The following is a 14,065-nucleotide window of genomic DNA, read 5'->3' as shown; positions in this document are numbered from 1 at the left end:
TGTTGAAAATGCAATTAAAAATAATGTCACATTTCATAATGTAGTTTTAGTCAAGCAAATGCAAATGTTTGCTATAACCATAATCTGAGGTATAAGAGATTACCCTGCCAGTGGAAATAGTGTAAGATACTGAAGAAAAAGATCTCCTAGTATTTTAACACATTTCTTTTGCATGGTCTTACAGCTACTCAGTAACTAGAAGATTTGAATTGAAACTTGTAACCTGATGTTCTCAAACAAGGAGCAATTTCTAACTTCAAAAAGCTTTACTAATTACAATCAACAAGAACAGCCATGAGTTATCAGATCAATAGCAACTGATGAGGGGATAGAAACCTAAGAGACAAGGGAAATTAAGACTCTTTAATTGACACAGTTGAGGTTAACACCTTCATGATAAATATGGAATGCACTGGAGATCCTACAGTTTTCTGCATAATGCCTAATTTATTTTTAATTTCACAAATATTACAATTTAAGCAGGTTTTAAAGATATTTGTACATGACAACAGCTATGACAACCAAACAAGTAATCCACTATCACAGTTACTAAGTCTGATTAAAAGTTCTGTGGATTATCTATACATCAATTTCTATTTGCCTCTTAGCATTTTCATTACCAATTCCACCAAAACTTGAGGAGAATAGGAAAAACAGATCAAGACTTCCAATTTTCTCCTCACCAGCAGCCATGATTATTGAGTAATAAAATTTATTAAAGAAAGAAAATTAAATGGTTGACTATAATAAAAGTTGGAATTTTTCAAGTTCTGTTTATTATCTCCATTAACCACTAGCAAATATATTAAACATCAGCAAAGATATCGCCATTCCTTTCAAACATCTATCAATTTTGGGTATTTTCATGAAAACTGACAAATATTTTCTTTATATCAGAGTCTCTGCTTATATACCCCAATCCAGATCACTGTTGATACAACAATCTTAATCTTCATCAAATAAAATCAAAAGGAAAAAATCTGATTAAAAAAATCATTTTGTAGAATTCCAGCTAACCCAGAAACATAAGCACAGTGGTTAGAGAATGCATTTCTAATTATTTCTGGTTGCCCGGTTTTTGGTTAATACCGTTGTGGTTACCAGAGTGCACAATGGGGGAAAGGTCAAGGGAGGGACAGCCATAGGGCACTGGCATTGGAGCTTTGGTGGGGGTGAGTGAAGCATGTGCATTTATGGGGTGTGAAGCTGCACACCCCAAATTATATTGGTACATAAACAACTGGCAGGTCAAAAAAACTTGAGAAAAAAATAAAACTATTGATGCTGCCGCCTATTTCATTAGGATTTGCCAAATGGTTATTTTCTAATTTTTCATTCCTCTTGCATTTACTAGACTGGAATTCTTTTAAATATTTTACCTTTATATATTTGGTTACTCTTAACAGTCAGTTCGAACAGGAAAGGGTGGATAAAAGCTTGCTTTACTCCCTTAATTTATCCATTTTTTGGAATAATGAGTTACTGCCCTAACAAAGTACCATGGTGACCAGAGTTTTGTGGGGATGAGGACCATTTTGAACTTTTAACATTTTTATACATACACACACACACACACACTGCAATCATTATCCTTTTTGATGCTCAAATTATCTCTTCAAATTGGCCCCAGTGTCCTTTACAAATCACATCATTAGTCTTCAATAGTTTCCTTGCTAACACAACTAGTTACCCCAGATTCATATTACATAATGCCTGCCCAGATCTGGAATCAGCCATTTCTCCAAAGAAGGAAAGGAGCAAAGGATAGTCTGAGCACTGGGTTGTCATTACTTATAGGCCTTTTCAAGGGGAAAATCTAAATAACGATTATGCTTTTTAAGAGAACAAGACAGTTAATAAAGAGATTTTCAATACAAAATTAATATACATGGCTTTGAATTGATTTTTATACTTGTATTTCTTTTTGTTAACATTTTAAATTTTGAATCCTAACAATCCTAGCATATACTACTTTGTTTTATCCTATCATATATCTATAATTCAAAAATAACAATACCAATATTACTAATAACACAAAGATGAGAAAGCAGTTAAAGATTTTTTTGGCATTCTTTTGTACTTAGACTCTGTCCCACCATGAATGAACAAACAAAATACAATTTCAGTCATTTGAAATAATTCTTTTCTCTGAGTGGTTATGTCACCAATTTTATGTAGTTAATTTTTTCACTTTGTTTTCAGAGATTGTTCATTTATGTTTCCAAAGTCAAAACTATATAACAAAGCACTTTTAGAGAAACCCCCTTTCTGGACCCTTTCCTCTACTCTTCCACCTTTTAGATAACCATATTTATTAGTTTTTCTTTTATCCTTCTTTAGTTTCCTTTTAAAAAATATAGGAAATAAATATGTATTTCTACTTCCTGCTCATTTTCTTACACACAAAATGGGTAAGATTTTCTGTACCTTACTTTTTCCTCTTAATATAGCCTATGAAGATCACATCTTATCAGGAGATAGAATTCTTTATCATTGCTTATTTTCCATCTACAAAGCATTCCTTTTGTGGCCATAACATAGTTTAATTAGTTATTCCCTTCAATGTACATTCAGGCTGCTTCCAGTCTTTTATTATAAATAAGGTCATAACAAATAACTGTTCATATGTCACTGTATTTTTTTCTAACTATAACATGGAGATGGGATTCCTGCCAGTGGTAATACTGCTTCATATGCAATTTTGCAAGCAATTGCCAAATTCCCCTCTAGAGAACTTGTCCATTTTATATTCCTATCAGCAGTCATATCCTTTTTTTTTTTTAAAGATTTATTTATTTATACATACAAGCACTGGGTACAGTCAGACGCACGGGAGGGTAAGAGAATTCACCAGAGCCAGAGTGGAGAGCAGAACAGGCAGAGTGACAAAGTACACTGCTGAGGGGAGCAGTGGGAGGCAGGAGAGGTCCGTGCACCATGTGGGACCCTCGCCTGGCGGCTGGGGATCGAACCAGCGCTGCAGAAGCTGCGAGCAGCTTTGCAACCCAGCGCTCAACCGCTACGCCACTGGGGAGGCCCCAGCAGTCATATCCTTTTAATAAATTTATTTTGTTTAATTCAGTCAAAATTGGTTTATTCCTTACAAATAGTAATTCTTATTAGTATAGTTCCTTACAGTCTGAATTTTGAGATTCTGCTCATCGAGACAGAGATATAACCATGTAGAATTTCTCTATCATTTGTGTAAGGCCATCCATCACATGGTTTATTTATGCCCATTTTTCTACATTGTGTTGTTCCATTCTGAGTATCATCTACAAAAAGAAGCAACATGGCAAAGCTTCATAAAACTAGGAGAATTTTTCAGAGTCTGTTAATTTTTCCAAAGAGAAAAAAGCTTTATTTTCTCTCGATTGAAAAGAATTCAAGGTCATTGCAAAAACTTCACAAGATACAGAATGGAATCTCTTTTTTAAAAAGGAGATCTTTTATCATTTCATCAAATTAATATCCTGGCTCTCAGATTAATTATAATTCTCAAAACTCAGTAGTCCCCAATTATCTCTAGGGGCTATGTTTCAGACCCCCAGTAGATGCCTGAAATGGTGGATCGTACCAAACCCTATATATAAATACCTATGATAAAGTAATAAAGTATGTTAAACATAGTAAGAAATCAACAATAATTAATAATAAAGTAGAGCTCCAGCAATGTGATATAGTGAGTTTTGTGAATATGGTCTCTCCTACAATATCTTATTGTACATAGTATTTTTAGACTGTGGTTGCCTGTGGATAAGTGAAATCTCAGAAAGCAAAGCCATACATGGAGGTAAGGGAGAACTACTGTAATTTGGACCTATAGTTTTCAATCTGCGGGTCATAATTCATAGTAGACTGTGAAACTTAATTTGAAGGGTTCTAAACAGCATTAAAATCAAGCAATTAAGTGAATCAAATATAAATGGCAATACCTCTCATACAGTAAAAATATTGCTTAACTTATATAATCACACACATACATGCATGTACGGGGTTACCATGTAATATATTTCAGTTATTGTGGGGTGCAGTCAAAAATAAATCTGAGGGCCTCCCCGGTGGCGCAGCAGTTGAGCGCTGGGTTGCGAAGCTGCACGCAGCCTCTGCAGTGCCGGTTTGATCCCCTGCTGCTCCCTGGCCACTGGAGGAGGGTCCCACATGGTGCGCAGACCTCTCCTGCCACCCACTGCTCCCCTCAGCAGTGTACTTCGGTCCTTCTGCCTGCTCTGCTCCCTGCTCTGGCTCTGGTGAATTCTCTCGCCCTTCTGCGCTTCTGACTGTATAAATAAAGGTGCTTATATAAATAAATAAATAAATATTTTTTTTAAAAAAAGTTTTTTAAAAAAAATAAATAAATCTGAGAAACACCAATTTAGATTCAAACTATCTGTTGACTATTTCATTACTAAGAGGAGAAAATATGAGTACATACTTCTAAATATTCAGTTTTAATAATGATAAGCAGAACAAATTTTGAAGTCTTTTCAAATGTCCTCTACCTTTGAAATCAGGCAGTGCTCGATCATCAACTAGCAGCATGGGCCGAACTTGCTTCTGTTCTACTAAGTTTCTGGCTGCAGTTAGGGAAGTGAATATTTCATCTTCAGAGATATCAAACTCCAATTTTTTCAACCTTTCCAAAAGGTCCTGCTTGCTCTCTTTGGTTGTATTGGTAACAAACCTAACCATTAGAGAAGCACCACGTAACCTGAAAAAGTAAAATTCAGGTGTCAACAGGTAGCTTTTACAATCCAGCCCCATAACACCTCCTAATCTGGTAGCACCTACAAAAGGTTAGAAAATGAAGGCTCAGTCACTGAGTAAATGTTTTTACTGCCAGTAAGTTTTTTGTTATTTACCCAGAATTGCCTACAAACTATCCCAATACTGTGAGTCACTTGATCTCCATAGGCTGAAAAGTCAAATTGTAAAAGCTATGTCTACCTTTTTGAGGGCCCATTATACTTTAGCTGTATTTTACTGCAGGGTTTTAGTAAGAAGTTGAAAAAAAACAAAAGTTAGTCATCACTATATGCACAGAATATGCAGAGGTGAGTTATCTTAGAGATTAGCTACTAATACAACTGTCTGTTTTAAAGATGAGAAAACAGAGGCTAAGAGTAGTTAAGTGGCTCCTTAGCTTTATACAGTTGGGTAGAAGCAGAGCTGAGGCAAGAGCTCCCATCGATGTTCTGGTATAGGGTCTGGGCTCCTATGTTAAGAATGAGAGGATAACCTGAGAACCTGTTTTTCCTTTTTCTCAGTCAACTTGAGAGTGACTGAGCCCTTATGTGTTACTATGTTTGTAAACAGAAACTATCTGGGCAGCTCAAAGAAACATTCTATTTTTTCAAATAGAAATGTGTTTCCCCTGAACTACTTATCTATGGTACCATTTTGATTCCATGATTGCTTCTGAAATCTAAACTAGCAATCAGATCTTATGGAAAGAATTATGACAGCACACCTTTCTTCAAAAATGAAAAATTATTTTCTTGGTCCTATAGTTAGTTTTAATCTAAAATCTAAAAAACAGGGCCTCCCTGGTGGCACAAGGAGATATGCACCACACTATGAAGCAATCCACAGCCTCTGCAACACCAGTTCGATCTCCAGCTGGCCAGGGAGAAACCCACATGGCGCAGCAGACCTCTCCTGTCTCGCCCGCTGCTCCCCTCAGCAATGTACTTCAGTCAATCTGACTGTTCTGTTCCCCACTCTGTGGTGAATCCTCTCACCCCCCCCCCACACCTCTGGCCTTGTACCCCAGCTCTTGTATGCATAAATAAATAAATCTTTAAAAAAAAAATCTAAAAAAGTTTTAATTTAACTACAATTTAAAATTTCCTAATACCCTGTGGCTTTTTATTTTATGCCTACTCCAAATGGACACAAGGCGTAAAATCACTAACCACTATTTAAAATAAACAAGCAAATAAAGCAGAAAAGAGATTTTGTAAGTATTCAACCAAAGAACATTAAGTAAATTTGTATGATTAAATAGTGCACTATAGTCATGATTAATCTATCATATCCTTATGGTAACTTTTCTAAAGAACACATTAAATTTGATGGTTTATTTCTCAAAAGAAAGTGATTACTTTGCTATAATTATTATCCTAAATATCAGTAAATACCACCACTGAAATTACCACATTTAGTGTCTATTTAAGAAAACCAAAACTTTTCTTTTTATTAGCCCCTAAACTTCCCTTAGTCTATTTCTCTAGAAATCAAATCCAGCAGGACAGCACCGTGATTTCTCTCAGGTAGAAATCTACCAGGGCCAGTAAGGAAACAATCTGCAGGCTCCTGCCCCTTTAAAATAACAGGCTCACAGACGCCAGAGCTACTGAGAGATGTCATTTGTTCTCCACCAGAAATAAAAGATTTTCCTTTTGATCCAAAAGTGAGAGCTCATCTTTAAAGCAGCAAAAACTCCTGTCCAACAGGAATGCAAATCAAAAGACATCCTTTCCCCTAGAAGCCTAAGAGAAAGACTGTGTCAGGAGTCTGATTTTTGGGGGGGGTCTGGGGGGTGTTTAAGTAACATATTGTCCACCTACGAAACAAACATCATAACTCCTAATTAAACTGATAACTTCCAACTGATACTTGCCAGATATACAAGTCTCTTTATTTGATGATTCCCCAAACGGAAAGGAGGCTTCTTGAGAGAGTACAAAGTCTATGTCAATCTTTGGCCCTAACACCTGGTATGTGATTGTCATTAGTTTCTGAATAGCAGCACAGGAATATTTTAAGGTTGGAAAATGACAAGCATTACATGTTAAGTACTCTTGATTTCGAAAACTTCCTTATTTTAGGAAGAAGATGTCTAATACCAATTACTAGTTCTGTTGTAGTGCTGTCTAATATTTTTTTTTTCCAGTACAATCAGAAGAAACACTCATATTCAGTTCATTTTAAAAGATTTTACTATGTATTCTTGGTTTTTATCTATACTTGTGTTTGGTACCGTGGTTGATATATCAGAAATATAAGTCTCTAACCTTTGAAAGGACTAAATTTAGTTGACAGAAATAATTCTAAAATTTCAAGTCCCTTAATTAAATTTTATTTGAGCAGCTGCACACTCAATGCTAGATCTTAAATGAAGGGGAGGCTGGGCAGAACTGTGCCTTTGTGTATGTGTGTGCTTCATTTCCTGATTCCAATATTCATTTGTAATTTTTTCCAGTACTATTTATTCTACATTTTAGAATCTTGAATTTTCATTCCCAAGTTTACAATACTAACTTAGACACCACCCCCCACCCAAAATGACTAGATCAAAAGGCCAAACCTAATAAAGGCTTGGAGAACAACGTTTGGAGGATATTACAACACATACATCTTCCAGCTAAACCCAAGGCAGTTCCTGTATATATGGTAAGCTGGTGAAATGCCATCTTAAGGCCATCCATTTAGCTAATGATCTGCCTTGGTAAAATGGCACTTATAAACATATTTGTCAGCTGAACCTGCAGGATAGCTTGCCTTTTAAGAGCTTCCTGTGCGCCTGGCACAGCTGCATCTTCAATGTGAAGTGTGCCATTGAGATCTACCAAAACAGCTTTTAATGCACGGCGTGCTGCCATCCTTCATTCCCTAGGAGAGAGCAAATGAAATTAAAAATACAGTTTAGGAAACAATGGACAATTAAAAACTGGTAAGTCTTTGAAAATATTATTCATAGCCAGAAAGATACTGTTTACTGTTAAGCTGCTTTGATCAAAAAAGTTTTAAAAATTAAAAAAATCCAAATTTGATTCATAAAACTTTTATAACGCTTAGTCAATTTTTAAAATTAAAATTACAAGAGGAAAAAGAGAAGTTACCAAAAAGTTACTATTTATTTTCAGATTTCTTAACAATTTGGTGAACAATTCATTCCTCTTATTTTTAAATATGAGAATAATGTACTTTGAAGGACAGGTGAATAGAAGCATTGGCAAATCTTTTACATCACTGGTTCCCCAAAATGTATGAGCTGGGGTCACAGATCAGAAAAAGTAAGAGCAAGAAGCAATCAGATGAAATCCATGGAGAAACAAGAAAAGTAAGAACAGCTCACATTTATTGGATGCTGTATGTATTTACCACCACAATAAGAGCTTGTGTCAGTTTACAAAGATTTTGTCATAAATGGTTTTACACTACTACTTTTCTCCACATTTACTCTTTTCCTTTTCCATATATATTCTTTGGAAGTGAGTCATGGGGGCAGAAGGGGTAAGGAGGAACCAAGCTTTACTCCCTAGAGAGAAGCACTGACATAGAATTTGAATTTTTCTGTAACTTTTCTATAAGTCATTTGTTTATACAATCAGTATGAACCCACAGATATTTATTCTATTCTTTGGGATACACACCAATACTGTGCTATTTTGTACCTCAAACTGTTCTATCTTAGGCTACTGAGAGAACTTTCAAGTTGGTTTCCATGCCTCCGTCCTTCTGGTTTTTGTTTCCTTGTTTTCTCTTTTGAGCAGCTGCAAAGATGCTCCTGGCTCATCTGTGTGTTCCCTGCCCCAGCCCTAGAATCAGCCATTTCCATGAGGAGTCTTGGTTCCTTTAATAAGAGAACAGCACTTAGAAATCAAGATCTGGATACTGGAAGTATTCTCTGCTACTGGTATGTCATTGTTTCTAGGTCCTCTCAGCAGAAAAAACTAGGCACTACAAGGATGCATCCTAATGCGTGTATACACACATACCTATCATTACTTCTGCACCTATCCATCTGTGCGTGTGATTATATACAACAATAACTATACATAGTGATGCCTCCAATTCAAATATAATAACTACAGCATCCATTTAGCCTTCTTTGTTTATTTTTAATTTCTCTCTAAGATAAGTCAGAAACCTGGCTCATGCCATCTATTTATTTGTTCATGTCTGGTATTTAATAAGGTACTTTCTGGACTGTTTTTGTTTTCATGAGAAACGTATTACTCACTAAGGTACAGTGTTCACGTGCAGTTCATTTTGTCTATCTTCTTAGAGGAAATCTATCCTTAGATGTCTTCAATCAAAGCGTCATTTTCCAAAGCTACTTAGGTTAGTGCCTCCCCATTCTCTATAGCCCTCATATGGTTGAGTGGTTAAGTAATACATTCCCAGTACAGTTAGATTCATTTGTCACACAGTTTGCTTTCCATCCTGGGATCTTCCAAACCCGGGTTCATCTTTTTGTTTGTTTGAACACACTGAGGCCCATTCTTTGTGATATAATTCTACAAGTTTTGACAAATGCAGAGTTAAGAATCCATTACCCCAGTACTATACAGACTAGTACCATCATAGGTCTGAATAAAAGCAAGAAACTGGGAGATGAGCAGAAGATTGCAGCCTGCTTGGCCTCAACAACATCTGCTATGCTAGGTGACCTTAAGTTGGCCCCTTCAGGTAACAAAAGACAAAACTCAGGGTTCCCCTGAAGAGACAGATCCTCCCAACTTAAAACCTGAGACTTTGGTTTGTTTTTATTTCACACACCACTTCTACTTAATACTGCAAATGATACCCCAGCTAGTATAGTAAAGCAAGAAAAACAAAGTATAAAGACTGGAAAGGAAAAACAAAACTATCATTATTTATAGATGACACCATTGTATCAAAAAGTCAAGAATTTAAAATAGTTAACAAGGTAGGAGTAGCAATTACTACATGATTATTTAGTAATTAATATAAAAATCAGTCATTTCCATGTCATCAGCAAATAATTAGAAAACTATTTTGAAAAGATATTATCTGCAATGGATGATAAAATATAAAGAAATAATTAGAAAACTATTTTAAAAAGATATTATCTGCAATGGATGATAAAATATAAAGTAACCAGGAAATTTCTTACAAAAGTGTCAACACTTTGAAGGCAAAATTATAAAACCTGACAGATAAAAATAAGACTTAAATATATAGACACGATTTTCATAGATTAAAAGACTCAATATTGTAAGGCTGTCAGCTTTCATGGCATCTTTGATTTAGAGATTCAATGCAATTCCAATCAATAGTCAAAAAAATATTTTGTGGAACTTGATAAGTTAATCATAAGTTATGCATCCGTGAAAATGGCCAGGGATAAGCAAGATACTTTAGCTGAGATTGAAGAAGAAAACCAAATAGTGGCCTTGTTTACCTAATATATAGACTTGATTAATAAGGTCTTGTAATTTGAAGATAGTGTGATACTAGCACATAAAGAGACAAATTGATCAACGGAACAGAAGAGAGAACCCCAAAAAAGAACCTCTTATATGTACAGAAACTTGATATGTTGCAAGAACAGTATTTCAGATTAGTGAAGAAAAAATGAAATGTTGAACATTTCAATAAATGTGCATAAAACTGAATATCCATAGTAGAGAACATAAAACTGAACTTCTATATCACTCTATATAGAATTTTTTTTCAGGTAAGCAAGACAAGACTACATACAGTATGGCTTCATATTACAGGTTCAGAAACAGGGATGCACACACAGATTTTGGTAAAACTGCACAGAGAAGCAAGGCAATGACTATCACAAGAGTCAGGGCAGTGACTCCTGCAGGGCACAGAGAGAAAACGCAAACCAGGAGAGCACAAGGGGATCTCTAAGGTCTTCTGAAAGTAGATGGTGAGTATGTGTGTGTTTATTTTATAATCATTAAAAACTTACATATATGGTCTTCATACTCTTTAAGACATTTTTCACAAAAATTAGACTTGTTATATTATAGTCATTTCTCATTTAATATAGTTATTAAAAAACTAAATATAGTCCAGAAAATCATTACGCACTCAGTACTAACAACCTCCATCCTTAAACTGTTTGAACATTTTAAATAATTCCCTGGTGCTGTTTGTCTTTTATACTGTATCTGGTGGGGAAAAAAAAACTGAAGAGGCACAAAATGATATTAAGATTTCTGGTTAAGCAGACTCAGTTGCAAAATCCTCTTTTGTAACAGTCCTCACATGTTATTTTACATTTGATCTTTATTGTGACCTTGAAAGGGAGGCTTTCCTCCATAATAGCATTACCAGTTACCTAAAAAGAGAAACAGTTAAAAGATTTGGATGTGTAAAAAAAGTTAAGGACTTTTAAATTTAAAACATACATCACAAAAGATAAGGCTACAAAAAGTGAAGACAAAGCATTCTCCTTTTTGGATGGAGGAACCTAAAATTGCTTCTCTCAAGACCTGAGTTTTGCGAAAGACATCTAACAGTCACTTAAAAAAAGCAAACTCTGAAGGTATTCTGTAGGTAGAAAGGCTGGGTTGTGTGTGCGTTTTTGTGTTTGTGTAAAATGAGGGAGGGTACACAATGGATAGACATATCAAGGACTGCAAAAAGCAGTATAACCATGATACAACATTATTATAACTTGATGACACAAGAAAAAATTTTACATAAAAAGGATATATCATCACATATTACTCAAAATTGCATAAATATTTAAGATGAAGCAAAAGATTTCAATTAAAAGTTTCTCTTGGGAGCTTGGGGCTGTTCAGAATGTTTATTAGACTCCTTGGCGTGTACAAATCTTTTTGCACCAATATACTTCTAGTGGAAAAGTCTGGAACCACCGTATGTATTCAATCAACAACGTTATTATTCAGTTATTCTTCACTTAAAACTTTTCCAAGACTTCCCAGCACCCTCAAGATGAAACCTCAACAATGAACACTAGTGTACAGGGCCGTGGTTTACCACTTCAACTCATCTGTCCTTTCCTGAAGCCAAGTTCCATGCACCGCAGTCGCCCAAAGTCCTACACTTTACTTCCCTCATCGCTGGACTTTTGTCTGAAACCATTTTTGCTCCCTGCATTGTTCCAGTCCTTTCCCCAGGCAACTCCTTCAGGCCTTGGGTCTCAGGTAAGCATCACTCTCTCATTTCTGATTCCTCTGGCATACCTGAGTCGAACTTATTTTCTGCCAGGGCTGGGCTAGGATGCCCCAGCGAGCTCCCCTATTACACTCATCACCGGTCCAAACTCTGGATCCGTGAGGAAAGCGGCTGTGCTGCCTTTTGCATGTGCCATCTAATAACGCGCAAGAAGATTTCTGAATGAACTAAGCTCTGGAAACCCGTTCTCAGGAATTGGGACGTAGCCGAGAACCTTCCAGCACTAACTCAAGAGCCAATCCTGCCACCCCCCAGGCTGGGCGGAGGGGGCTCTGCCCGAGTTCCCGGGGCTGGCAAGGCCAGGCTGACCGGAAGGGAGGCCAGCGTCGCCCAGTCCAGGCTCCGAGGGTTAACACATTAGAGCCGCGACGCGCTAGACTCCGCGAACCAGAGCCCGGGCGGAAACGCCTCGCGCACGCGCAGAAGGGCGGCCGAGGGGGCGGGCCCGCGCGGAGGGGCGGGGCAGATCAAACGGAGCCAGCGGGTGGGTGGGGGCGCCCGGGACACGCAGCCCGCGGGCCCCCTCACCCGCTCACAAAGAGATGCAGCCTTCAAGCGGGCCGGCGGCCGTCCGTCCCAGGGCGGCTCCTCACCCGCTCCGCACGCCGTCCTCAGCTAAGGCCCCGCTCACGGGAAAGTCAGCACAGCGGCGCCTTCCTCTGCGTCCTTGCTGCGGGCCCGGAGCAAGCGGGACGCAACCCCGCCTGCGCCGGAAGCTGGGCCAGGCCGCACCGGAAGTCCCGCCCCATCCCGTCTATTTCTGCCCCGCCCGCGCGGGGTTCGCAGCTGGTCTTTTACTGGGTCTAGTCCTGCTCCATCACTATCTTAGAGAAGAAAGTAGAGTTGCACTTGAGACCCGCTCTTTCCAAGGCGCAGCCTGCTGGACTAGATGCAAGAAGAAAAACGAAAAAGAAACCCTCTCCTTGGCTCCGTAGCTGTTTCCTATTCCATAGCACCATTGTTCACTTTCTTTGCCTCCACCTTCCCTCATTGCACCACTTTCTTGCCCGTTCTCGAGGGGTAAGTCATAAATCGTCTTGATACAGCCCTTGAAACGTCCAGTCTCCGAAGTCTTTCCTGGTTTGCTGCTTGAATTTTATACCTGGCACTTACTGCTGTTTTTGTTAGCCACTGCCGCAGGTAGCGACCTCACTAGTCCTGCATTAGCTATTCCAAAACCCTACGCTGTCATGTTTTCCAACCAGCCTGTCATAGAGCTAAGTCAGTGCCTATCTTCCCTAGGGGCATTATGCTGACATAGGGAGTACTAGCTCCCACACCACTCCCTCTCACACACTTGTCTTCCTTTGATCCAAGTAAACTTGAGTGCAAAGATGGTCATTCTAGGCGCTCTGTGAAAACTACTAAATGAAAAACTTTGTGGAGCAGTCTGACACAATAGGATATAAACTTTGGTTTACATATATAGACCCCCACGACAAATCTGCTGCTCCTTCCTTGACTGGGGGACTCCTCGTAACCCTAACCCAGTATCCCCTCTGCCCAGGGCTGCCGTCACCGTGTCATGTTATAACCCTGTTCTCTGGACTAGTGACCCTCTACGCTTCTTCCTGACTGGGTTTGGAGCTTACTTGGGTCTTTTATTCTTTTGTGTGAGGGCCTACTTGGTTGAGGAAAAGGAACCTGTTCCTACTCTCCCCTTCAGAATTAGAAGCTATCTTTGATCACATTAAAACATCACTGAAAAATTTTAAAGTAGGTAATGTAAGACATGCATTTTTCTAAATGCTACTCTAATTGTAATATAAAGAATGGATGGAAGTGCCAAAATGTGAGACCAGTTAAGAAACTATTGCAGGGCTACAAGATATGCTTAAACTAGAATGTGTGGAAACAAAGCAGTCAAATCCAAGAGATCTTTAGGAGGTAAAAGAAAAATTGGTTACATGAGAGAAAAGCATCAAGATAATTACTAGGTACCAAATTTGGGCAACTGGGTTGTGTAACTGATGGTATCCTTCATGGTGATATGGAGTAATAGTATGAGACTAACGACAGCCTTCTCATCAAGACTCAGGATTCTGCTTTCTAAAGTGCACGATGACTAAGGAAGGGGTGGGTCCTTAAAAGGGTGGGGCTGAATTTGGGAAAGAAAAGGTGGGGTAAAAACTTTTTAAAAGGTGGGGTAAAA

General features: G+C 38.1%; 1 protein-coding gene across 2 annotated transcripts in view; it reads right to left on the bottom strand.

The window, feature by feature from the left end:
• Positions 1 to 12,627, bottom strand: part of HDHD2 (haloacid dehalogenase like hydrolase domain containing 2) — a 35,091-nt gene extending 22,464 nt beyond the window's left edge. The window contains exons 1-3 of one of the 2 annotated variants that reach the window (XM_037508555.2): positions 12,507 to 12,627; positions 7,504 to 7,614; positions 4,503 to 4,711 (exon numbers count right to left, since the gene is read on the bottom strand). In XM_037508555.2, the coding sequence (XP_037364452.1) occupies positions 4,503 to 4,711; positions 7,504 to 7,604 (310 nt within the window). In that variant the 5' untranslated portion in view covers positions 7,605 to 7,614; positions 12,507 to 12,627. The remainder of the gene's footprint in view (positions 1 to 4,502; positions 4,712 to 7,503; positions 7,615 to 12,506) is intronic. The other variant, XM_037508559.2, reaches the window with a different exon arrangement.
• Between the last annotated feature and the right edge of the window lie 1,438 nt (positions 12,628 to 14,065).

This window comes from Talpa occidentalis, unplaced genomic scaffold (genome assembly GCF_014898055.3).
Source record: "Talpa occidentalis isolate TD23 unplaced genomic scaffold, MPIMG_talOcc4v2.1 talOcc4.13, whole genome shotgun sequence".
In the NCBI taxonomy this organism is placed as follows: domain Eukaryota; kingdom Metazoa; phylum Chordata; class Mammalia; order Eulipotyphla; family Talpidae; genus Talpa; species Talpa occidentalis.
The sequence above is the reverse complement of the archived record's forward strand: the minus strand, read 5'-3'. Positions and strand labels throughout refer to the sequence as shown.